The sequence below is a fragment of the Thamnophis sirtalis genome, unplaced genomic scaffold, assembly GCF_051295495.1.
Source record: "Thamnophis sirtalis isolate CommonGarterSnake01/CBP01778 unplaced genomic scaffold, rThaSir2_p1.2 scaffold_2, whole genome shotgun sequence".
Classification (NCBI taxonomy): domain Eukaryota; kingdom Metazoa; phylum Chordata; class Lepidosauria; order Squamata; family Natricidae; genus Thamnophis; species Thamnophis sirtalis.
In genome coordinates this window covers 49,198,147-49,225,197 of record NW_028261382.1, presented here as the reverse complement: position 1 = coordinate 49,225,197, position 27,051 = coordinate 49,198,147, and the positions used below count along the sequence as shown (strand labels likewise).

The window sequence follows — 27,051 nt, the reverse complement described above, 5'->3', positions numbered from 1 at the left end:
ACATCTTCCTGCCCGGCAACATCCGGGTCATTGGGGCCGCGCAGGCGCAGCGCGGCCTCGCCGGACCCACGACGAGGATCCCTGAGGGAGGCGGCGCGGTCGGGCGGCTGCGGCGAAGATGGCGGAAGAAGCGGAGGAGGCCCCGGCCGCCCTCGGCCGAGGCGAGACTGAAGACGTCGAAGAGCTCCCAGGGGCGGAAGCCGGTGAGAGGGACACCCGGGGTGGGTGGAAACGGGGGACGGTGGCGGCGCTGCCGGGATACCGGAGGAAGGAGGGGGGCACCGGATGGGAGGGGGTCCACGGGGGTTTCTGGGGAGACCCAGGGAGGCTGGAGGGCCCCGATCCGGCTCCTGTTTTAGCGGGAGAAAGCGGAACTTCCCGAACTTCGGTGTAAGGTAGACTACTCCTGAACAGGGAGGCTCTTCTTCTCAACTGTCTTGGATCCCGGCCCTGCGTGGCTCCAGCTGCCAACTGAGGTTCTCGTGAGGGGGCGTGGAGGTGTCATACAAATGGGAGGTGGTGGTGGGGAGACATATAAATTAAAGAGGCCAAAAAAAAACCCCAATTAAATGGGCAAAAGTAAGAGACAAAAAAAAGATTAAAACAGGCAGAAGAATTAAATAGGCAATATATATATATTAATTATTGAATGTGTCTTTGTGAAGCGTTAGAAATAGGAGAGGTGGCATTTTTGCTCCCCTTTAATAATCTGTGCAGTCACTTAATGACGGGATTGTGGCTGTTAAGCGAGGTGATCGCCCCTCTCCCTCTCTCTGTACGTTAAGGAAGTTAAAACTGTTGACTTTCAAAGTACTTCACTCACTGACCATTTGAAGTTACAAAGGCATTGAAAATCGCAATAGCGCTTAGACTTACATACCGCTTCACAGGGCTTTTACCGCCCTCTGTAAGCGGTTTACAGAGTCAGCTTCTTTCCCCCAACAATCTGGGTCCTCATTTTATCCACCTCGGAAGGATGGAAGGCTGAGGCCACCTTGAACCGGCCAGGATCGAACTGCAGGCAGTGGGCAGAGTCAGCCTGCAATTCTGCATTCGTAACCACTGTGCCACCATAGCTCTAAGATAGACATGGATGGATGGGATAGACAGACATAGGAATAGCAGTAGAACTTAGACTTATATCCTGCTTCCCAGTGCTTGACAGCCCTCTTAGCAGTTTACAGAGTCAGCCTATTGCCCCCCACCCCCAAACAATATGGGTCCTCATTTTACCAGCTGCAGAAGGACAGAAGGCTGAGTCAACCTTCAGCCAGTTAGGATCAAATTGCTGGCAGTGGGAAGAGTTAGTGTGCAATACTGCCTTCTAGAAGACAGGAGGAGAATTAGAGAGGAAGGAAGGAAGGGCAATAGCACTTAGACTTATATACTAGATGTCAGCCTCTGCTTTGCTGCTGCTTCGGCTGCCATTGTAACGGGGAGGGGGGGGCATGGTGTTTGGGAGGGGAATCATGATGTGCTGGAGGAAGATTCTAGACGCTGACCTGACCATCTTACTGCGCATGTGGAGGAAGGGAGTTTCCTGCCAAGGTTAACTGTCTGGCATTCCATCCTGGTGATGTCTTTTGAAGTTATCTCCCACCTGACAGTTGGGTGCATTATAATTGGACTATGGACTGGGGTGCAAAGGGGAGGGGATTAAATTATACGTGATATTCTTCGCTTTCGTGCCTAATTAACCAGATTCAGCTTAGCTTTGCTACTGTTCATTTATAATTAGTAAAAGTACACTTGATTTCAAACAAATGGAGTTGAGTGGTTTCTTTCCTGATTATTAAATGAAATCGCAGCTGACACTGCTTCACAGTGCTTCACAACCCTCTCTTAGTGGTTTACAGAGTCAGCCTCTTGCCCCAAACAATCTGGGTCCTCATTTTACCCACCTCAGAAGGACGGAAGGCTGAATCATTCAACCTTGAGCCTGGCGAGATTCGAACTGCCGAACTAGTGGGTAACTGACAGTCAGCAGTTGTAGCCTGCAGGAGTGCATTCTAACCACTGTGCCACCATGGCTTTATTTATGACCATTTTTCATACTTAATGACACCCCCGTGATCACACGATTTACTATCAGAGGTTGATTCTCCGGCATTTGAAGGGTTGACAACTGTCCCACGTTTATGACGGTTGCAGTATCCCGGGGTCACGTGATTGCATTTTGTGACCTTCTGACAAAGTCAATGGGGAAGCGCGATTCGCTGAACAACCGTGTTACTAATTTAATATGCAGTGATTCGCTTAATAAATGGGGCAAGGAAAGTCATAAAATGGGCCAAAACTCATTTAACACATTTCTCACTTAGCAGCACAAATTCTGGGCTCAATTGTGGTCCTAAGTGGAGGACTATTTGGGTCTCTATAGGAAGGAAGGGAGAGAGAAAAGAAAGAGAAAATAAGGTGGTGTCACAACAGAGTTCTTGGGAGAAGGGCGGCATATAAATCTAACAGGCGCTAGGGATGGTAAACAAAGCAACCCAAACTGTATATTATAACCTTTTAAATGAATAATAGTATAAGAATGGCAAAGAAAAAGAATAACTATGTGAATGTATACCTATAATTGTATGTAAGAGAATAAATGACAGTAAGAATATAAAGCACAATATAGGTAAACAATATTTGGTTATAAATAGATTCGTATACATAAGTATAGAATTGTACATAAAAAATGGATAACGAATAAGGAGACCATGAATGCAAGATGGAAATGTATAGAAGGGAAAACACTAACTGCAAAGAAACCGATACGGAACTGCTGTATGATATACGATGGAACTTCTTGTTCCTATGTTGTTTTAAGTCATGTGTTTGTTTTTGTTGATGTGCTTATGTGTTCAAAATAAAAATTTATAAAAATAAAAAAAGGAAGTTCTCCTCAACTCTGGAGGAAGCCTCAGGATGCAGAACGAAGCCAACAAATAAATGAAAATTAATACTCGGAAACTTTTAATTTCTTCCCGGATTTGCAGGCACTGATGAAGAGGTGGTTCTGAACCAGGAGAGCAATGGTCCTCCCAAGCCAGACGAGGCCATGCCGGTGCAAGAGCTGAATGGAGATAGCCTGGAAGACAACATAGCAGCCCTGCAGGCCGAGCCAGCCAGAGAGGAGACCCCTCAGGCTCCTGCGTCAGACGTGGGGATGATGATGGCCTTGAGCCAACCCATGGAGGACCTCTCCATCACCTACCCGCTGGAGTTTGAGCGGTACTGGAGGGCCACTCAGGAGAACCCCCTGGACTTCACTGCATGGACCGAATTGTTGCAATATGTGGAACAGGAGGTAGGAAGAAGCCAAAGTGCCCAAAGCTACGAACTGATTGTCTGTGCAGATTTTCCGTCATCCAGGTCCTGGTTGTCCCAAAGGTGCTTTTTTCAAAAGCCAACTGGACTTCCTTGTTCTTTTTTCCCTTGAAAAGCTTTAACCCAAAGGTGCCTTTTTTTTTCAAGAGGCAACTGGACTTTCTGGTTTTTCTTTGAAGACGTTTCACTTCTCATCCAAGAAGCTTCTTCAGCTCTGGCTGGATGGTGGGGAATGGAAGGATTGATACTCCTTCCAGGCAGCTGGTCATTTGCATCCTTTTAAGGGGCCGTTGAGGCCACTTGGAGGCTTAGCTGTGTCCTTTCAGCAGTTCCAAGAAGGCTCCACACCCATTTGCACCACTAAGGTGACCCTGAGGACACAGACAAACCTCCAAGTGGCCTCAATGACCCTCTAAAACAGTGTTTCTCAACCTTGGCCACTTGAAGATGTCTGGACTTCAACTCCCAGAATTCTGGGAGTTGAAGTCCAGACATCTTCAAGTGGCCAAGGTTGAGAAACACTGCTCTAAAAGGATGCAAATGACCAGCTGTCTGCAAGGGGTATAAATCCTTCCATTCCCCACTATCCACTTACGACTACATCACTTAATGCAGTATCTGATCCCAATCAGCTTTGTTAAACAAGGGCTGCCAGTAACGCTAAACCACATTTTGGCTTCTGATCTTAGTTTCCCGTGCAGTCTTAGCACGTTTGCAGTGTTTTGTATTTTTCCTGTGTCCCTCTCAAAACCAAGCCAATTATACATGTATTAACTCCAGGTAGAATTGTATTTGCACAACATTGGAGAAAGTGAAGAGATTCCTCTTGATCAGAAGGTGATTAGGAAAATATTAGAATGTGCAGAAATGAATAGATTAACACTAAGAATTAAAGAGAACGAACAAACTGAATACTATATGATATGGGAAGTATTTTATCAATGGTTAGAGGGGGAAAAAGGGAAATTGGAAATAAAAGAAGATTAAAGAATAATAGAAAATATGTTAAGATAGAGGTGTAACTAAGATGATAATAGAAAAGCCGATACAGGAAGCCCTATAATTACTTTATATTGTTATGTATGTTTTGTGTTGTTTTTTTTCTTGTGGTGTTTTCATTTCTGTCTTTAAAGATTAAAACATTCAATAAAAATTATTTTTAAAAAAGATGATAACTTAGTATTATGATGAGGAAGACAATTATGCTTAATGTTGTATTTTTATTAGAGGATATGTTAAGAGGACAATGAATAGGTTAATAAACGCTCAATTGTTTAATATACTACAGTTTTAAGATTAGAGAATTAATATCAATGTGAACGATGTTGTAAATGCTGAAAGCTGTTGCAAGGAGGTATTTGTGCCCAGGCGACACATTGTTTTAAGGAAAGATGAAATATTTGTAGGCTAAAAAATATAAAATAAAAAAAACCCTTTTATAAAAAAAGGACAAATCCACTCAAGCTTTTCTCTTGACGCCTCTTGCAGAATCACATCTACGCCGCCCGCAAAGCTTTCGACAGTTTCTTCCTGAGGTACCCCTACTGCTACGGCTACTGGAAGAAGTATGCCGACATGGAAAGGCGCTTTGACTTCATCAAGGAGACCGAGGAGGTACCTAGTCACGGGGGGGGGATGTGCGCAGCGCAGCCCTGTCCTGACCCACCAAGGATAGGCGGCAGGATTAGAACTGGGGCCCCCCCGGTGACTCAGTGAGACAAGCCAGTAGCCCTTGACTTACAGCAGTTCATTTAGTGACCGTTCAAAGTTACTTCTTTGAACAGCACTGGGGAAAAAAACAACTTGCGACCATTTTACACACTTATAACCGTTGCAGCATCCCCAAGCAACATTCGGATGCTCGGCAACTGACTCAGATTTATGACAGTTTCGGGTCCCAGGGTCATGCGATATATACCCTGTTGCAACCTACTGTCAGTGGGGAAGCCAGACTCACTTAACAACGGTGTGATTAGTGGATGGATTTGCTTAACAAATATGGCAAGAAAAAAACGTAAAATGGGGCAAAGCTCACTTAACAAATATCTCGCTTAACGTACATTTTTGGGCACAATTACTGTAAGTCAAGACCTACCTATATATTAGTGTGTGCTTGGATACAGCGGTGTTTTCTTAGCATACACATCAGCAGGTGTGAATGTGAAATGAGACTTCCCAGTGTACTTCTGGACAAATCTTTCTCAACCTTAACAACTTTTAAGATGGGTGGGATTTAACTCCCAGAATCCTTCAGCCAGCATGTTTTCAGATGGGTAGACTTCAACTCCCAGAATTCCCCAGTCAGCAGCCTTTAAGATGGGTGGACTTTAACTCCCAGAATTCCCTAGTCAGCATGTTTTGAGGTGGGTGAACTTCAGTTCCCAGAATTCCCCAGCCAGCCTGCTTTAAGAGGGGTGGACTTTAATTCCCAGAATTCCCCAGCCAGACTGCTTTAAGAGGGGTGGACTTCAACTCCCAGAATTCTCCAGCCAGAAAGTTTTAAGGTGAGTGGACTTTAACTCCCAGAATTCCCCAGCCAGCATACTTTGAGATGGATGGGCTTCAAATCCCAGAATTCCCCAGTCTGAAGTAACTGGCTGGGGGAACTCTGGAAGCTGAAGTCCACTCATCTTAAAGTCGCCAAGGTTGTGAAACCCTTCTCTGGAGTAGAGCCATAGTAATTAAGCCGAGGTGCCCGAGGGCATGGCCGTTTTGGCTAATAGAAGAGCATCTTGTGGATAGAGATAATTCTAAAGCTAGGGAAAATAACATTTCTCTTTTTCCCTTGTGGATGCTCACCATGTTCACTCTAGGCGTCTCTTATAACCGCCTGAAGAAGAGTTCTGGAAAATTCAGAAGCTTGCCTTTTGTTGTTGTTGTTGATGATGATTTAGTATTGCCCTACTCGGTCCCGTAGCATCTGGTTCCCTTCTCCTATTGGCCCCTGCTGTGTAGTAGAGCAAAGGTGGGGATGTGAAAGGTTAGCGTGGAAAAAACCTTCATTCTCAGAAATTCTTCTTTGCACGAGTGGAGTGGGGGGAGGCCCCCTAAGTCTCTGATGGCGAACTTATGACACGCGTGTCAGAGGGGACACACAAAGCCCTCTCTGTGGGCGTGCATGCCATCGCCAGCTGATCTTTGCGGGTGCTGGAGCTCCGGAAAACGGCCTGAAAACTGCCCGAAAAATGGCAAAAAAACAGGCCAGGTTTTTTTGGGGGAGGGGGGGGGGTTAGGCCAAAAACAGCCAAAAAAACCAGGCATATTAATGCCGGCCAGCTGGTCTTTGGGATTCTGGTGTTCCAGGCACGCACATGTTCTGGTTTGGTCACTCGGTGCCAGAAAGCTTCGCCCTCTCTGCCCTAAGTGTTTATTTTCTCTGCTGCCCCTGCAGGTTTTCCAGCGGGGTCTGCAGTCCATCCCTCTCAGCATGGACCTCTGGATCCACTACATCACTTTCCTCCAGTCCACCTTGGATATGAATCAGCCCGATTCAGCTCAGAAGATTTGCGGGTAGGTGGCCGGGCAGTTTTACAGTGGCAAGGAGTTGCCCATGGAGTGGAATCGTCCTCCTGTTGATATTTTTTCCCCCCTCCAAAAGTCACTTCTGCCCCTCAGGCCTGTTTGAGATTCTTGATGCTTTGAATACAGAAATAGAAAATAGGTTTTTGGAGAAGCTCGGCTCCTGTTAACTTTATGGACGCTCCTTCTCAAACCTCTTGAGATTTTCAGTTGGTCTCCCATCCAGAAACTAACCAGGCCCAGCACTGCTTAGCTCAGTGTTTCTCAACCTTAGCAACTTGAAGATGTCTGGACTTCAACTCCCAGAGTTCCCCAGCCAGCGAATGCTGGCTGGGGAATTCTGGGAGTTGAAGTCCGGACCTCTTCAAGTTGCCAAGATTGAGAAACACTGGCTTAGCTTCCACATCCAGGTATGGTCAGTTGGCCGAAGCCGTGAAAACTCAGCTTCACAGTATTCCTCCTATTTGTCCCACAATAACAATCCTGTGGGTTGGGCTGGGAAAGAAGGATTGGCCCAAAGATCCTCAGCCAACTTTCTTGCCTAAGGCAGGACTAGAATTAACACTCCCCTGGTCATCGTCCCAACGTCCTCCAGCCAGCTTTCAGGCTTATGGTGTGAAGCTTAGCTGCAAGACTCCGTTGTTGGGTCTATTTAACAGAATAACAGTTGAAAGGGACCTTGGAGGTCTTCTAGTCTAGCCCCCTGCTCAGGAAGGAAACCCTATAGTACCATTTCAGACAAATGGCTGTCTAGTTTAAACACTTCTAGTTACGGAGCATTCACATCTACTGGTGGCAAGCTGTTCCCCTGGTTAATTGTTCTCACTGTTAGGAAGTTTCTTCTCAACTCCAGGTTGCTTCTCTCCTTGATTAGTTTCCACCCATTGCTTCTTGTCCTGCCTTTGGGTGCTTTGGAAAATAAGTTGACCCCACTTTTCTTTGTGGCAGCCCCTCAAACATTGGAAGACTACCATCCTATCACCCCTAGTCCTTCAGATTAACAGAGTTGGAAGGGACCCTGGAGGTCATCTAGTCCAACCCCCTCGCCCAATCAGGAGATGCTACACCATTTCTGACAAATGGCAGTCCAGTCTCTTGAAAGCCTCCAGGGATGAAGCTCCCACAACTTCCGAAGGCAACTTCTGTTCCATGGGTTGATTGTTCTCCCTGTCAGGAAATTCCTCCTTATTTCCAGGTTGAATCTCTCCTTGGTCAGTTTCCATCCATTCTTCCTTGTCTGGCCTTCAAAGGTGCCTTGGAGAATAGCTTGACCCCCTTCCTCCTCTCTGGGGCAGCCCCTCAAATATCGGAAGACTGCTCTCATGTCTGCTCTGGTCCTTCTCTTCCCTAGACTAGCCAGGCCCAGTTCCTGCAACCGTCCATCATCTGTTTTAGTCTTCAGTCCCCTAGTCCTCTTTGTTGCTCTTCTCTGCACACTTTCTAGAGTCTCCACATCTTTTGCACATCGTGGTGACCAAAGCTAGATGCAGTATTCCGAGTGGGGCCTTACCAGGCCTTATAAAGTGGAATAGCTATTGGAGCTGTTAATAATATTCTCTTGTCTTCTCTGCAGGACTTTTGAGGCCGCTGTGGCTGCCGCGGGAGTCGACTTCCGTTCGGACAAGCTCTGGGAGATGTATGTGGAATGGCAGAAGGAGCAGGGAGACCTGAGGTCCGTCACCGGCATTTATGACAGGGTGCTGTCCACTCCCACCCAGCTGTACAGCCATCACTGGGAAAAGTAAGTGCGCGACTTGGGGGGCCTTAGAATTGTGGGGGCCATCCCTGTTTTGTAGTGGGGTTCTCCAGCCCAGCCTTTGGCAGAGACCCTACAGGTAGACTTAACAACATTCAATCAGCGGCTGTTCGAAGTTGCAACAACACTGAAAGAGCTGACTTACACATTCACGGATCTTACACGTACAATTGTTGCCATTTCCCCACATCCATAGGATCGAAATTTGGACGCTTGGCAACTGGCACAAGAAACCAGGAAGAAATCCAGGTAGTTCAAATGAGTGCAAGTTTGTTTCATGTTATTTCTTATTTGCCATGGTGGCGCAGTGGTTACTGTCCTTCCAAGGGCAGTAAAGTGAGGACCCAGATTGTTGGACGCAAGGCGCTCAGAGAGGGCTGTAAAAGCACTGTGAAGCAGTATATAAGTCTAAGTCCTTCCTTCCTTCCATCCATCCATCCATAGTGGTTAGAATGCAGTATTGCAGGCTAATTCTGCCATCTGCCAACAGTTTGATCCTGACCAGGTCAAGTTTGACTCAGCCTTCCGTCCTTCTGAGGTGGGTAAAATGAGGACCCAGATTGTTGGGGGCAAAAGGCTGACTCTGTAAATAGCTCAAAGCGGACTGTAAAACACCGTATTTTTCAGAGTATAAGACGCTCTGAAGTATAAGGCGCTTTTCGGGAGGAAAAGCGCTTGGCCTTATTTTTGGGGAGGTCTTATTGTATTTGAGGTGCAGGAGATGGTGAGCGTGGTCACCTCATGGCTGTTGCTGTGTTGCAATATTTTCAGCTTATTTTAGCGCATGTGCTCAAAAGCCCGATGGGGCTTATTATCCAAGGAGGTCTTATTTTCTGGGAAACTGGGTAGTTGACTGAGTTTCATGTTTAATGAATGAAATACCATATTTTTCGTATAAGACGCACCTAGGAGGAAAACAAGGGGGGGGGAATCTGCCTCCTTGCAACAAATAGCAAACAGCACAGATGATGTATACTGTTTGTGGTGTATTTCTGTGCATTTGTGCCTGACACATAGAAATAGCAAAGAATTGGAGAAATGTACATTATGGCAGTATATTAATGCCAGAAAGTTTTCTTAAATGTAGTCACACTAACTCCTCCCAATTATTTAAATAGATCTACTCTGTGATTGAGTTAGTGTCCAATTAGACATCAGACTATACTTGCACAGAAGCTGTTAAAATTGATGTGGCTTTCTGAAAGTATAGTTATTCTCTGCTATTTAAAAGAAGATACAATACCTCTCGGCCCCTCTTCAGATCAAGCATTTATTTTAAAAATCTTCTTCATTTTGTTAAGTTGTCTAAAATAATAATAAAGCAATCTTTAAAAAAATAAGTCTAATAATTTGAACATTTTATAGGCATTTATAGTTGAGTATGAGTATGAGTATGAGTAGTTTATTTATATGCCGCCCTTTTCCCTGGGGGGACTCAGGGTGGCTCACAATTCGGAAGGAAGGGAGGACAAACAAATTAACACATAAGACAGTACACCATTAAAAGCACAACATTCATACAATTCGGGTGGGTTGGGGTCTTTAACCCCAGGCCTGACAGGACAGCCAGGTTTTAAGGGCTATGCGGAAGGTCTGGAGGGTGGTGAGGGTACGAATCTCCACAGGGAGATCGTTCCATAGGGTCGGAGCTGCCACCGAGAAGGCTCTCCTCCACGTGGTTGCCAGTCGACATTGACCGGCAGATGGAACTCGGAGGAGGCCTAATCTATGCGATCTAATTGGTCGAGTGGAGGTAATTGGCAGTAGGCGGTCTCTCAAGTACCCAGATCCACTACCATGAAGGGCTTTGTAGGTGACAAGTAGCACCTTGAAGCGCACCCGGAGATCGACAGGTAGCCAGTGCAGCTCGCGGAGGATAGGTGTTATGTGGGTGAAACGAGGTGCACCCACAATCGCTCGCGCGGCCGCATTCTGGACTAGCTGAAGTCGCCGAATACTCTTCAAGGGCAGCCCCATGTAGAGCACATTGCAGTATTACCTCCTTGCAGCAAACAGCAAACAGCCTGATTAGCACAAGAAAAAAAAGTCTGCCTCTGCCTCCCAGCAATTTGCCTCGTGGAGAAAGCAGCAAATTTCACTTTCAGTTTCAGCAAGGGCCTCCAGATCATCAGCTGTTTCAGGCTGCAGGGATTGAGCCGAGGTGGCGCAGTGGTTAGGGTGCAGTACTGCAGGCCACTTCAGCTGACTGTTATCTGCAGTTCAGCGGTTCTAATCTCACTGGCTCAAGGTTGACTCAGCCTTCCATCCTTCCCAGGTGGGTGAAATGAGGACCCAGACTGTGGGGGCGATATGTTGACTCTGTAAACCGCTTAGAGAGGGCTGAAAGCCCTATGAAGCGGTATATAAGTCTAACTGCTATTGCTATTGCTATAGTATAGCCTACTGCAGCCTCCGCAAGCCCCATTTTCCCGTTTACTGCAAGGAGGTAAATTGCTGGGAGGCAGAGGCCAAAGGGTGGGGCCGGTGGGTGGGTGGGGCTACAATCAGTGTGTAAGACACACTCACATTTTCACCCTCTTTTTTTGGGGGGGGGTCTTATACTCTGAAAAATATGGTAGTATATAAGACCAGTTGCCTCTTGAAAAAAAAAAGCACCTTTGGGACAACCACGACCTGGATGGCTGAGAATCCCCATAGACATTTGGCCACAGGGATGCTGCACTGCTCATGTGTGAGAAACAGTCACCAGTCACTTTCTCCAGTGCCGTTGTAACTTGGAACGGTCGCTAAATGAGCAGGACTTACTTGTAGCCGCTTTCGCTGAAGCCCTCCTTCCTTCTCAACGCAGCTTCAAGGAGCATCTGTCCAGCCATGCGCCGGTGGACATTCTCTCCATGGAAGAGCTGCTGTGGATGCAGTCCAAGTTGGCCTCCGACACGGCCCCCAAGACGGCGGAGGGGGAAGCCGAGGAGGAAGCACCACCTGGAGAAGAACTGCCCCCGAAGGCGGAAAGCAAGCAGGAGGCCGCAGAGGGGATCCAGGCGTTGGTGAGTCCATGTCTTGGCTTGGACCCTTCATTTCCTCTCTTTCCAGGATCCAAATCTAGGCTGAACTAACCCAGAGCCAGAGATAGGGGGGGTGGGCAGTAGCCGAAATCACAAAGCCATCAGAATGCAGGTAGTCAGTCTGTCAATCAGAAGGGAGCTGCAAGGTACCTTAGAACAGTGTTTCTCAACCTTGGCAACTTGAAGATGTCGGGACTTCAACTCCCAGAATTTTGGGAGTTGAAGTCCGGACATCTTCAAGTTGCCAAGGTTGAGAAACAGTGCCTTAGAAGTCTTCTAGTTCAACCTTCTGCTCAAGCAGGAGACCTTCTACCATTTCAGACATGTGGCTGTCCAGTCTCTTCTTAAAAGCCTCCAGTGATGGAGCCCCCACAACCTCTGGTGGCAAGCAGTTCCACTGGTTAATTGTCCTCACTGTCAGGAAGTTTCTCCTTAATTCCAGGTTGCTTCTCTCCTTGCTTAGTTTACATCCATTGTGCTGCCCCAACAGTATATAGCTAATATAGGAATTAAGAGCTGTCTCCTTTAAGAAACTACCTCATGGGAAATGTAACTACCTTATGGGAAATGTAGTTCCATAACATGTGACCACATCTGTGCTCCCTGATTGGGCACTGGGGTACTCTGCCCGGGAAAATTGATTTATTACTGACCTCTCACTGAATCGCCTTCGGTTCTACCAGTAGCAGCTGTGCACCAGCAGCATGGGTTAGAGGAATTAATGTCTTTTTACACTACGTGATGGGGCAGATCACGGAAAATCAGAAGAATCTTAACACTGAACTGTAAGTTTTGCTATTAAGGATGCCTGATAATAAACGTGATCTGAAAGATATTCCTAAGCGTGGAGTTAACTGGCTGCCCGAGCAGAACCCCATTGCCCGGGGCAGAACATCCATTGTTTCTTGTCCTGCCTTCAGGTGCTTTGGAGAATAAGTTGACCCCCCCCCTTCTTTGTGGCACTCCATCAAATACTGGAAGACTGCTGTCAAGGTTGGCTTGGTGGCTAAGATGCTGATCTTGTCGATCAGAAAGGTCGGCGGTACGAATACCTAGCGCCACGTAATGGAGTGAGCTCCCATTACTTGTCCCAGCTTCTGTCAACCTAGCAGTTCAATAGCACATAAAAAATGCAAATAGAAAAATAGGGACCACCTTTGGTGGGAAGGGAACAGCATTCTGTGAGCCTTCAGCGTTGAGTCATGCCGGCCCCATGACCACGGAGACGTCTTCGGACAGCGCTGGCTCTTGGGCTTTGAAACGGATCTGAGCACTGCCCCCTAGAGTCAGGAACGACTAGCACATACCTGCCAGGGGAACCTTTAACTTTACCTTTATTGGTTAAAATTAAGAATTCAGAATTAAGATCTAAAATGAAATGAAATACAAAGAGCAAATTTGGTCTAGTGGTTAAGGCTAGAAATTGGGAAACGGAGAGTTCTAATCCTACCTTAGGCATGAAAGCTGACTGTGTGATTTTGGGACACTCACCAGGAGATGGAGAGTTCTAGTACTGCCTTAGCCATGAAGGCCAACAATGATTTTGTGCCAATCACCAGAAGACGGTGAATTCTAGTCGCGCTTCTGATACTAGGCCAATGGGGTGATTTTGGGCCAATCACCAGGAGACCTAAGTATGAAAGCTAGCTGGGGAACTTTTGGAGAATCACCAGGAATTCTAGAATTCAGACAGGAAAGCTGGGTGGGTGACCTTGAGCTAGTACCTCTCAACCCAATCCAGCTCATAGGATAGGGAAAATAGGAGGAAGAAGGAATATTGGACATGTTCACTGCCTTGAGTTTATTAAAAAAAATAGTACAGGTAGTTCTTGGCTTACGACCACAATTGCACCCAAAGTTTTTGTTGCTAAGGACATTTGTTAAGTGAATTTTGCCCCATTTTATGACTTTCCTTGGCACAGATGTTGAGTGAATCCTTGCCTTTGTTAAGTTAGAAACATGGTTGTTAAGTGAATCCGGCTTCCTCATTGACTTTGCTTGGCAGAAGGTCGCAAAAGGGGATCATATGACAACACACACACCCCAGGACACTGTATCCGTTATAAATATAAATGCCAAGCATCCGAATTTTGATCACGTGACCATGGGGCTGCTGTGACAGTCGTAGGTGTGAAAAACTGTTAAGAGTTTTTTGCAGAAATCAAATCCAGGAAGCACACACAGATAACTGGTTCAGCAGGATTGATTTAAATAAGAAACTTCTTTATATACAAGAATAGATAGATAGATAGATGATAGATAGATAGATAGATAGATAGATAGATAGATAGATAGATAGATAGATAGATTGATGATAGATGATTGATAGATAGATGATTGATAGATAGATGATTGATAGATAGATGGATAGATGTATGGATATAGATAGATAGATAGATAGATAGATAGATAGATAGATAGATAGATAGATAGATAGATAGATAGATAGATAGATGATAGATGGATATAGATGGATGGATGGATGGATGGATGGATGGATGGATAGATAGATAGATAGAGATAGATAGATAGATAGATAGATGATGGATAGAGATAGATAGATAGATAGATAGATAGATAGATAAATAGATAAATAGATAGATAGATATAAAAGAAGAAACAGACATTGCGATCTCCAGAACTTTAAAATATATTGCTCACTAGCTTTTGTTAGCCACTGCTAACATCGGCAGAGTGCAAAAGCCATTAAAGAGATACCTGCCTTTATACACTATTAATTTGACCATTGTGCGCATAATATGCCCATCCACTAGGGGAGGAAGGAATAGGAGCGTTGATTAACATGCCTGATATAAAAACAACAAAGCTAATTACAGGTGGGAGGCGAGTGGATGGGCCTATCATGTCCAAATTGATTAATAGTGTATAAAGGCAGGTATCTCTTTAACGGTTTTACACTCTTGATGATGTTAGCAGTGGCTAACGAAATGTGTCGTATATACACACAAAATACCAACAGCAGAGAACAGTTTCAGATCAGTTCAGATCAGCAAACGTCCAGAGTAGTTTCTTCTCAGCGCTTAAAACAGCTAAGCCACGCCCAGACTTCTTACTTAAGTTTCTGTTTTCAAATAAGCCTGATTGGCTGATCTTCTTACCATGTCGCTGCCAGTTCATAAATATTCTGACAAAGATGGTCGTGACTTTTTTTCCAGTGACATCAAAGGATCACCAAATGAACTGTTGTAAGTCAAGGACTGCCTGTAAAGGTGGGATATAAATAAGTCAAAAGGAAAGAAGCAATAAAAGAAAATCGTCTAATCGTTGCTTAGATCCAATTCCGGTTCCCCACTTCTTTTCGTGAAGGTTCCTTCGATATCCCTGATTTCACCTCTTCTTGCGTTTCAGGGGGCGCTGGACCCGGAGAAAGTCCTGGAGCAATCCATTTCAATCCGCCAGCAGATCTTCAGTCAGAATGAAGGCGAAGTCAGCAAGCGCTGGAATTTTGAGGATGGGGTATGTACGAAGGGGGCAGAAGAATTTGGGGAGGGAAATGTGGGGGAACCGGGGGTGTCAAACCGGAATAATCCAGCTACCCAAGGGCACCCGGCCTGGGAAAAGAATGTCAAACCTCTCCAAGATGCACCTCACATCAAAGCGGTTCCCAAAACATCACACAGCCATTGGACACTGACGATTTGGCCAAAGGGTGGGGTGGGGAGCTCCGGAAAGGATAAACTTTGTAACATTGGGGCACGAATACTCAGATCTAGCCTTGCTTTTGCTGCAACCGGTAATCCTTAGTAAAAGAACCTATCGCTTCATCCAAATGGAGTCAATGATCTTTCTTCCCTAAGGACCTCGCTGGGGCAGGTGTGACAGTTACCTTGTGCTCTTACCCGACTCGATTTTATCTCTGCGGGTAGTCCTCGACCTACGAACATAATTGGGAACAGAATTTCTATCGCTAAGCAAGGCTAGGTTCAGTGAGTCGTGTGTGATTTCACGGCCGTTTTTTGCCACCATGGTTACGCTACCGCGTTTCCCCCCAAAATAAGACAGGGTCTTATTTTCTTTTGATTCCCCCCCCCCAAAATAAGCGCTTGGTCTTGTAGCGTATACCGGCCTTCCATCTGTTAGGAAGCTGGCCAAACTGTTTATTGCCCATGTCTATAGACTCCCTGGCATCCCCATTCACAGTCAGCAAAGCTTGGCAAACAGTCATTCAAAGGAATATTTATCAACACAAACCTTATCTTGCTTGGTGAGCTGCCAGATAGCAATAGCAATAGCAGTTAGACTTATATACCACTTCATAGGGCTTTCAGCCCTCTCTAAGCGGTTTACAGAGTCAGCATATTGCCCCCAACAACAATCCGGCTCCTCATTTTACCCACCTCGGAAGGATGGAAGGCTGAGCCAACCCTGAGCCGATGAGATTAGAACAGCCGAACTGCAGAACTGCAGTCAGCTGAAATAGCCTGCAGTGCTGCATTTAACCACTGCGCCACCTCGGCTCTTGCTAACTAGATAACTAGTTCCAAGCACAGGGCAAAGCAAAACTTGGCACAGAGTCTCTTATAGACAGAAACAGAACTTTCCACTCTTGAAACGACTGAAGGAACGAATTGTTTCCTGCAGAAGCCCCTTCCCCGTTCGCTCCTGAGTCCTTTGGGAGAAGGGCGGCATATAAATCCAATAAACAAACAAACAAGCTCCTCTTTTGTTTCCTCTGGGAGGGGCCAATCACTTCCAAGGTGTGACTTTACTCTTAAGTCGACCCTGCATTCTTAGTTGTTCTTGTCTTCTGGCAGCTCTGCACATGCGCACACCGGTAACAGGATCCAGCTGTTCCTCTGCCTCGTTGCTGTCTAGCTCCCTCTCTGCCTCTGACGCAGAGCCCTCGTCTGAACTTTCCTCAGCCCTCAGGACTGGCCCATGTTCCTCCCCAACCTCCTCACTGTCCGGCTCTGCTGCCAGTTCCGCTGGCAGGCCACAACACCTTAATTCTTGAGTTGAGCTGGCTTGTCTCGGCTTCTCTGTGCTAATCGTGGCCCTGTCCTCCTGCTTTCCCCTAGATCAAGAGACCCTACTTCCACGTGAAGCCACTGGAGCGAGCGCAGCTGCGGAACTGGCGGGACTACCTGGACTTTGAGATCGCCAGCGGTTCGCACGAGCGCACCATCGTGCTGTTTGAGCGCTGCGTCATCGCCTGTGCCCTCTACGAGGAGTTCTGGATTAAGGTCAGCTAAGCTAAGCGGGTCTCTGCCTTGTTCTACCTGCGCGGTCAGAACAACAGAGTTGGAAGGAACTCTGGAGGTCATGTAGTCCAACCTCTTGCTCGAGCAGGAAACCCAATACCATTCCAAACAAACGGTTGTCCAATCTCCTTAAAAACCTCTGGCGTTGGAGCAGCCACAACCTCTAGAGTAGGGTCACCAACCTGCGGCTCTGGAGCCGTATGTGGCTCTTTCATCCCTCTGCTGTGGCTCCCTGTCATGGGTTGGGACTGCAATATTGAGAGGAGCTTCCGGTGAGGGAGGGGGCGGAGAAGCAGGGCATGCCAGGAGGAGACTCTAGGGCAAGGGACAGGTTTTCCGGTCAGCTCCACAATTGATAGGGCTTTAGATTAGGACAGGTAGAGGAAAAAGGATGCCACGCTAGGAGGAGACTCTATGGTGGGCGAACCAGACTTCCTGTCAGCAGAGGAAAAAGGATGTCATGCTAGGAGGAGACTCTGTGGTGGGAGAACCAGACTTTCTGTCAGCAGAGGAAAAAGGATGCCATGCTAGGAGGAGACTCTGGTGGGGGAACTGGACTTCCGGTCAGCTCCAGAATTGAACGGAGGGCTTCCGGTTAGGACCTTTGTGGCTCTTTGAGTGCTTAAGGTTGCCGACTCCTGGGCTATTGGGAAGTCTGGGGGCTTCAGGGGAACAGTTCTTTTTTGTGGTCCCTTTGACAGCCTCTTAGCCTGCATCTGACTCCTTTTTTCCCAAACTGCAAGTGTGATGTTGTTGGGCTGAGAATGTTTGAGTTGGTATAATGGGACAACGCTAAGATTCATTCAGAATGAATATTGGGGTGGGAGTGGGGAGCAGCTGGCAAGCAGATCATTCTGAACCCCCAGAAGGACAGGCATTAATTTTTCTTACAACAGAAGAGATTCTAGAGCAATGTTTCTCAACCTTGGCAACTTTAAGACTTGTGGACTTCAATTCCCAGAATTCCCCAGCCAGCATGGCCAATTTATAGCACAGGAGTGTTGGGGCCTGTTGGCCGCCGGCCTCTCCAGCAGCTGAATCAGATGAGGAGGCAGCATGGGAGTCAGGGTCAGCATCAAGGCAACCTGAGAGCTACGAGGGGGAAGAGGGAGTGGACAGCTGGCAGAGAGGCAGAGCCTGGACTGTCAGTCAGCCCTGAGATGGAGAGCCAACAGCCCCCAGGTCTGGAGGTGGCTGAAGAGGAGGGACAGCTGGGTCCAGTGCCTGATGCACACAAGGCAGAGGAGAGGAGAGCAATGGAAATCTATGGGCTGGTCCTTGGGACAGAAGAGCCACCACTGCTAGCGAAGCCCCACCCGAGCTCTGGGGATCAAAGGCAGGGGGCGGAGATGAATAGATGGGGCAGAGGAGAGGAGAGCAATGGAAATCTATGGGCTGGTCTTTGGGATGGAAGAGCCACCACTGCTAAGAAAGCCCCACCCTAGCTCTGGGGCTCAAAGGCAGGGGGCAGAGATGAATAGATGGGGCAGACGACCATTCATCTTCTGGACGGCCGGACTTGTTAGCCGGTGTTGAGAGCGAAACTTTTTGCCAGAGCTGCCTGCACTCCTAATAAAGGAATCTTTTGAGTTCAGAGCGTTGGTCATGTTTGGGGAGCTGGGTCAGAACAAGCTCTCCAACCTTGGCAACTTTTAAGACTTGTGGACTTCAACTCCCAGAATTCTCCAGCCAGCCATGCTGGCTGGAGAATTCTAGGAGTTGAAGTCCACAGATCTTCAAGCTTGAGAAACACTGCTCTAGGGTCAGAGGTTGAGTAGCTGTTGCCCTATGAAGCATCCATCTTTCTCTTTGCAAGTCTAAAACCACTTTTTCTAACGTTTCCCCCTGTCCTCTCTCTCTCTCTCTTCCTTTCCTTAATTTAGTATATCAGGTACCTGGAGAACCACAGCATAACCGGAGCCAGGAGCGTTTTCCAGCGGGCGTGCTGTTACCATCTGCCCCGTAAGCCCAACATTCACCTCTTGTGGGCAGCCTTTGAGGAGAAACAAGGTGAGGAACAAGCAAAAGTCAGGGAGGGAAGCTGGGTTCACTTCGCAACCTTAGTTTAGTCTCAAAACCTCTTTATCATTCGAACTAGATCAGCAGTCTCCAAGTGTTGCAGTTTCATGGCCCTCTATGGTGTGTGTATGTGAGAGAGGGGGGCAGACACGCGCATGTGCACACTCTTGGTCGAGCAGTGGGGAATGGAGCTTCACGGGGGAGCATGAGCACCCTTGGCTCAAGTAAGGTTTAAGGTTTAATAAATTTGTATGCCGCCCAATCCTGAAGGACTCCGGGCGGCTTACATAAAAATAATGTAAAAATATTAAAAGAATTTAAAATACAAACACAAAGCAAATTAAAAGAACACAACATGCATTCAATCTTAGTGAGGCTGGAGTTCAATCAAAGATCAGCAGCCCCAGGCCTGCCGGAACAGCCAGGTCTTAATAGACTTTCAGAAGGCCGTATCCCCTGCTCATGCGAGTGGAGCTTCGCGCACAATGTCAGGGTTCTGAATAGCACCCAAAATTAAATCAGAGTCCAAGGCAAAGTATTGCTCAAAGTTCCAATTTATGAATACAGCCATGTTGGCACAACTGGGAAAACCCGAATCTGAAAGCTTCCTGGTTTTCCCCACCCAGTTGAAAGTTCAAGATCTCGCCCCCCCACACCCACAAGCCCATCCCTGTATCGTTCCAATTTTAGTATATGTGCTGCCGAAGCGAGCACAAACCCACAAGCCCATTCCATGGTCCCATCTCCCACTGCCATGCTGGCAGCTTCCACCCATCCAGATCTGGTCAGGTGCAGAGACAAAGGATGACCTTGGCTTTCTAGAAAGAATGTTGTTATGGCTACTTAGCATCTAACCCCGTACAATCCCTCTTCCCATTTTCCCACCATAGAAAAGGCATAGTAGAATAATAGAAAATGTGGCAGGCCAGAGACCCAGAAGAAAAGATGGCTGCAGGCCTGACAGTGTGACTAACTTAACAACCGCAGGGATTCACTTAACAGCTGTGGCAAGGGCGGTCGCAAAACGGAGGCAAAGCTCGGTTAAAAATCTCTCGCTTAACAACATAAATGTTGTGTCCCATTGGCCGTAAGTTGAGAACTGCCTGTCCTGAAGATGTCCTTGTGTTGTCTTCCCGCAGGAGAGGTGGAGGAAGCCCGGCGTATCTTGAAGACCTTCGAGGACTACGTGCCCGGCTTGGTCATGGTGCGTTTGCGGCGGGTGAGCCTGGAACGTCGGCTGGGGAACATGGACATTGCGGAGGCCCTGCTGATGGAAGCCATACGGGACAACGAGGGGATGCCCATCTCCTCCTTCTACTCCGTCAAGCTGGCTCGGCAGGTCCTCAAAGTGCAGAAGAACTTGGCCAAAGCCCGGAAGATTCTCCTGGAAGCCTTGGAGAAGGACCCGGTAAACAAAACAACCGAGCTCCTTTTTAGGGTCATGCGCAGGCAGTCCTCGAGTTATGTCCCTTTGTCTAGGGACTGTTCCAATTTCTGTAGGTTGAAAGAAAGAGTCTTAAAGTCAAAAATAAATAAATTACAGGTCGTCCTGGACTTACGACAGTTCATTTAGTGACCATTTGAAGTGACTTAAGACCGTTTTTCACAGTTGTGACTGTTGCAACGTCCACACATATCATTTGATCAACTTCCAGGCACTTGGAAACTGATTCATGTTTATGATTTTTTTCAGCTCAATTGTCTGCAATGCTTAATTATTACGATTTTAGGTTTTGTTTAAAAAGAACCTACAGGGATTCAATAGCTAAGACGCTGAGCTTGTCAATCAGAAAGTTCGGCAGTTCGAATCCCTAGGGCTGTGTAACAGAGTGAGCTCCTGTTAGTTGTCCCAGCGTCTGCCAAACTAGCAGTTTGAAAGGACGTAAGAAATGCAAGTGGAAAAATAGGAACCACTTTTGTTGGGAAAGTAACAGTGTTCCCTGCGCCTTCTGGGGCATTGAGTCATGCCGGCCACAGGACCACGGAGACATTTACGGACAGCGCTGGCTCTTCGGCTTTGAAATGGATCTGAGCACCGCCCCCTAGAGTCAGGAACGACTAGCACATACGTGCGAGGAGAACCTTTGCCTTTAAAAAACTAGATTGTTGACCTCAATATTTTTTCTTTTCCTCAATAGCTTCTTTGACTTTCTGTAGGTTGAAAGTATCTAAAGTAAAAAATATAATAATTAAAGGTAGTCCTGGACTTATAACAGTTTGTTTAGCGACCATTCAAAGTTACAAACGGCAGTAAAAGAAGCGACTTAGGACTGTTTTTCACACTTAATGACCACTGTGGTCACATGTTCAAAATTCAGGTGTTTCTCAGCTGACATATAGTTATGACGGTTTCAGTGTCCTGGGGTCACATGATCTCTTTTTGCCACCTTCTGAAAAGCAGAGTCAGTGGGGAAACCAGTTCCACTTAACAACTGTGCTCCTCACTTAACAACTGCAATGATTCGCTTAACATCTTTGGCAAGAAAGGACGTGAAATGGGGTAAAACTCACTTAAAAAACTATCTCGCTTAGCAACAGAAAATTTGGGTTCAATTGTGGTCGTAGGTCAAGGGCTGCTGGTCGTTGTGTGAGTTGCCAAAAGGAAGCAGGATGGAGGACAGGAGTTGCCTCCTGTTGGGGTTTCATTCATACACCTGTATTTTTTTGGGAGAGAGCTAAGTAACATTTGGTCCTTATGATGACTCAAAACCCGATTCACTTAAAACAATCTGCTTGATCTAAAGATTCAACATTGATTTATGAAACATAAAAACAATTGGCCATTTTTCTCAATCTCTGCAACTTTAAGCTGGGTGGACTTCAACTCCCAGAATTCTCCTACCAGCATGGGCTGGGGAAGCCCGACCATCTTAAAGCATGCTGGCTGGGGAATTCTGGGAGCTGAAGTCACATATTTAAAAGCATGCTGGCTAGAGAATTCTGGGAGTTGAAATCCACCCCTCTTAAAGCATGCCGGCTGGGGAATTCTGGGAGCTGAAGTCCACCCCTCTTAAACCGTGCCGGCTGGGGAATTATGGGAGCTGAAGTCCACCCCTCTTAAACTGTGCTGCCTGGGGAATTATGGGAGCTGAAGTCCACCCCTCTTAAACCAGGCTGGCTGGGGAAATCTGGGATTTGAAGCCCACGCTTCTCAAAGCATACTAGTTGGGGGATTCTGGGTGTTGAAGTCTACCAATCTCCCAGTTGCTGGGTTGACAAATCCTGACTTGGACAATTACTTAGATCTGCCCTTTGCTCTTCTGAATTTTCTCTTCCTCTTTGCCACGGCCGGGTGCAGGACAACGCCAAGCTCTATGCGAACCTCTTGGAGATGGAATTCAGCGCCGATGTCCGGCAAAACGAAGGCAACACCATGAGCAGTTTTGACAGAGCCTTGACCAGCGGTCTGCCCCTGGAGACCAAGATCATCTTCTCCCAGCGCAGGGTGGAGTTTCTGGAAGATTTTGGGTCGAGCATAAACAGGTAATTGGCGGGGAGGTGGGGGAAAGTAAGCACTAAGCACCTTCTCTTCAGCCCCTGATGATCCCGATCGAAGGACCTTCCGTGCCCCAAATTCACCCTTCTCCCTTCTGTTCTCCCAGCCTGCTGATGTGCTACGAAGAGCATCAAAAGCTCCTCAACCAGCAGATGATGAGGAAGAGGCTTCTGGAAAATGGGTAAGGATACCCCCCTTCCTGCCGCTCTTATCCTTTTAGTTGCGTTTGCATTTTGGAGGAAACAAACAAGAAATTGCCTGGCCAAAACTCAGTTTCAACATTGCACAAAGCCATCATGCAGTTTGTAGATGATAGATAGATGATAGATAGATGATAGATAGATAGATAGATAGATAGATAGATAGATAGATAGATAGATAGATAGATGATTGATAGATAGATAGATAGATAGATAGATAATACAGACAGAGATACAGATAGGTAAGTAGATAGAAGAGAAAGAGACAGAGATAGATAGATGATAGATAGATAAATAGATAGATAGTAGATACACAGATAGAGATACAGATAGAGATACAGATAGATAGGTTAGATAGAAGACAGACAGACAGATAGATAGATAGATAAATATGGATGTAGAGAGAGATAGGTAGATGGGAGAGAGAGAGAATATATAGATTTTCTATCTATCTGAGGGACGTGGTGGCTCAGTGGCTAAGATCCTCAGCTTGTTAATCAGAAAGGTCGGCAGTTTGGTGGTTTGAATCCCTAGAGTTGCGTAACAGAGTGAGCTCCCATTCCTTGTCCCAGCTTCTGCCAACTTAGCAGTTCGAAAGCATGTAAAAAATGCAAGTAGAAAAATAGGGACCAGCTTTGGTGGGAAGGTAACAGCGTTCTGTGCGCCTTCAGCGTTAAGTCTTGCCGGCCACTTGACCATGGAGATGTCTTCGGACAGTGCTGGCTCTTGGGCTTTGAAACTGAGATGAGCAGCGCCCCCCTTGAGTCAGGAACGACTAGCACATACCTGCGAGGGGAGCCTTTCCCTTAAGCAATGAAACAAACCAACTCCACAATCAGCAGAGGGCAGACCCACAAATTGGGTTCCAGTAGCATCCTGAGCCTGCACCCATCAGCCTTTCAAAAGGCCAGCAGGCTCAGGTTTTCTATGGGAAGGGGGCTCCACTATGGGGCAGACCCCACAACAGGGCCTGGGTACATTTTCTTGAGGAAGCTACAATCCCTACGGGTGCCCTGGTGTTGTAACAGAGCCAAAGGCTGACATTGTTTCTCTTCGGAATCCCCAAGCAGCACCGATGAATCCGATGACAAAAGGTTGAGACTCGAAGACGCGGCCATGGGGGGTGGCAACGTAGCCATGGCGACAACGGGCATCACACCCTTGATGGCGACGGATACCGGCTCAGGGGGCAATTACAACTATAACACGTGGTACCAGGTGAGTTGCCCAAGACAATTGGCATCAGATTGTGAAGCATCTCTTTCTCCCCCCTCCCCCCGTTCCCCGGCCGGTGATCTTGGGACTATGATTCCCAGAAAGCACAGCCGCCATATTGGGAGGGCGTGTTAGGCCCTGCCGTGCCAGGGGTTCTCGGGGCATTGGTTGCAGGAGATCTGGATTGACTCTTTAAGTGTAACTCCGAACCCTATGATCTGTGCAATCTATATCAATAGAGATCAAATTGTGCCACAGAGCAGGAATAATACTGTATTTTTCAGCGTATAAGACACTCCGAAGTGTAAGATGCACCTAGATTTTGTGGAGGAAAACAAGGGAAAAATATCTCCCTTTGCCTCCTTGCAACAAGCAGTACGGACAATATACACTGTTTGTAGTGTTATATTTCAGACCATACCTGTACAGATGCTGTTAAAGTTCCATGTGCTTTCTGGAAGTATAGGTTATTCTCTGCTATTTAAAAGAATAGCACTCTTTTAAAACAATAGCACAGGGACTCTTCAGACCGAGCATTTATTTTAAAAAGCTTCTTCATTTTGTTAAACTGTCTAGAATAATAATAAAGCAGTCTTTTAAAAAATAAGCCTAATAATTTGAACATTCTATAGGCGTTTATAGTTACTGATTTACCTCCTTGCAGCAAACAGCCTGATTAGCAGAAGAAAAGATCTGCTTCTGCCTCCCAGCAATTTGCCTCATGGAGCAAACAGCAAGTTTCACTTTCAAATGTCTCCTGATCATCAGCTGTTTGAGGCTGCAGGGATTGATGGCGAACCTTCTTTGGCTCATGTGCCATAACGGGAGGGAGCGCAGGGGAGGTTGTGTGTGGGCATGCCACACCCATAATGCAATGTCCCTGTCCCTCCCCCCCACCCGTTCCAGAGGCTTTATAGGAGCCTGGGGAGGGCAAAAACAGCCTACCCCAGAGGACTTAAACCAACCCTATGAGCAAACCAGAAGTCCATTCATGAACTTCCAGGTTTGCCTTTAGGGCCGGTTTTTTTGCGCTCCAGAGGCTTCAGGGAAGCTCCTGAAGCCTCCCGAGGGGGCGAGGGAGGCTCTTTTCGCCCTCCCAGGCACTGTGCCCAAGGTGGCACAGTGGTTAAATGCAGCACTGCAGGCTACTGCTAGATCAGCAGGTCAGCGGTTCAAATCTCACCGGCTCAGGGTTGACTCAGCCTTCCATCCTTCCGAGGTGGGTAAAATGAGGACCCAGATTGTTGGGGGCAATATGCTGACTCTCTGTAAACCGCTTAGAGAGGCCTGAAAGGCCTATGAAGCGGTATATAAGTCTACTGCTATTGCTATTATTATAAAGGCTCTGGAACCTGGGGAGGGTGAAAAATGGCTTTTAAAGACTAAACTCAGCTGGCCAGTGCATGCATGCGTGCTGGCTGACAGGGCAACGCCTTGCATGCCCTTACAAATGGCTCTGTGTGCAATCTGTGGCACGGGTGCCACAGGTTTGCCATCCCGACTATAGCTTATTGAAGCCTCCATAAGCCCCTGTTTGCTGCTAAGAGGAAAAATTGCTAGGAGGCAGAGGCCAAAGGGTGGGGGCTGGTGGGGTTACATTCAGTGTATAAGATGCACCCAATTTTTCATCCTCTTTTAGAGGGGGAAAGGTGCAACTTATACTCTGAAAAATACGGTATTTGGTTTTTAAAACGGTGCTCTGGTCAGTGTGAATAGAGACTTTACAGGTAGTCCTTGAGTTACAACCCTATAAGACTTGCAAGAGGCGGGTTGCTATAGTGGTTAGAATGCAGGATTGCAGGCTAATTCTGCCCACCGCCATGAGTTCGATCCTTGGCCTTCCATCCTTCTGAGGTCGGTAAAATGGGGACCCAGATTGTTGACTCTGTAAACTGTTTAGAGGGGGCTATAAAGCGGGATATAAATTTAAATGCTACTGCTAGTTGGGAAAGGAGGGCGGGCCATGGTGGCACAGTGGTTAGAATGCAGTATTGCAGGCTGCCCCCTGCCAGCAGTTTGATCCTGACTGCTTCAGAGTTGACTCAGCCTTCCGTCTTTCCGAGGTTGGTAAAATGAGGACTCAGATTGTTGGGGGCAAATATGCTGACTCTAAACCGCTTATAGCTTTACTAAGTGCTTTGCAAAGGTACAGTATAAAAGTCTTAGGTGCTATTGCTAAATTGGCTAAAAGGATGGAATGAAATGCTGCTAAAGATACCTGTGGTCATTCCGGCTCATACAACTCTGGAACGCCTGGCAATTCCAACCAAACTTGGTACACAGATGACTTACTCTCTGGTGAAAAATACTGTTGGAATAAGATACCCCTAACACCCCTCGGGGTCTGTGTTCTGTTAAGATGCAGCCTGTTGTGCCATAAAATGGCTTCTACTGTACAGTGCAGTGGAGTTGCCATGGTAACAGCTTCACAGCACTCCACAAGGGGGCTCCCTCTGGTAAGGGGGAAAATCCAACATTAGAAATTATGTTTGATCTGGACACTTCCCCCCTATAAATAAATACCCAGACAATGCCGGGTTATTGGCTAGTTTATTTATAAATTTTATTTGCTGTCCCGTCTCATTATTCAATTATCTAACGACTCTGGGGGGATCTTACAAGCTATATAACATCACATTTTTGCAATCCACTTTCCTTCGCTTAGCATAATTGCTTTTTCGCCTCCCCTGTTGCTACTGCAGAATTACAGTAACTATGGATACCAGAACGCATGGAACTACAATCAGTATTACCAACAGACCTAAAAACCACCTGACAGGAGATGCTGGTGTCTGTGGCATTGATGGGCAGCTGCGGCTGTATCTTTGCTCAACTTCTCGACGGGAGGAAATGACTTGATTGACACCTCTTCCCTGGCAGCGGTGGAGAGCCTGGATGGTAGCTTTAGAAAAACCTGGCCCTTTTTGTATTGATTTATCATTTTCCCCACTAAATTTCTGAAACTGGAGAGAAACACGTTGCCATCCAGAGATCCTGTGTAAAAAAGCCCAAGATTTCTTCCTTCCAGGGCCGAAAAGAATTTAGAGCTCCAGCAAAGTTGATCCTGAAGACGCGCAACCACAGGTTGTTGTGACACAGCATCCTTTCCCTTGGGTGCAATCTTCATTTCGTTTTAAATCAAGGCCTCGGAACCAGCATTTTTTAATTTTATTGTATTTTGTAAAAGGGTTCCCTCTGTACATTTTCACATTTTTTTGCAGCTGTAAATAAACTGGAATTGTTCCTGTCTCCTCCTGTCTTGTTCAGAGCAAGATTGCTT

At 46.8% G+C, this 27,051-nt stretch overlaps 1 protein-coding gene across 2 annotated transcripts; it reads left to right on the top strand.

Moving 5' to 3' along the window:
- The first annotated feature begins 41 nt into the window (after positions 1-41).
- On the top strand, positions 42-27,020 carry LOC106550139 (pre-mRNA-processing factor 39). Of its 2 annotated transcripts, none has more exons than XM_087705397.1 (14): positions 42-203; positions 2,988-3,298; positions 4,807-4,932; positions 6,710-6,828; positions 8,411-8,578; positions 11,403-11,601; positions 14,989-15,096; positions 16,659-16,823; positions 18,725-18,851; positions 20,000-20,268; positions 22,159-22,343; positions 22,463-22,537; positions 23,627-23,774; positions 26,474-27,020. In XM_087705397.1, exons 1-14 carry the CDS (start codon positions 119-121, stop codon positions 26,534-26,536), a joined length of 2,148 nt encoding a protein of 715 aa, XP_087561523.1. In that variant the 5' UTR covers positions 42-118; the 3' UTR covers positions 26,537-27,020. The 2 variants fall into 2 exon arrangements, with proteins under 2 accessions (XP_087561523.1, XP_087561522.1); XM_087705396.1 differs by having other exon boundaries at positions 23,624-23,774.
- Positions 27,021-27,051: the final 31 nt, after the last annotated feature.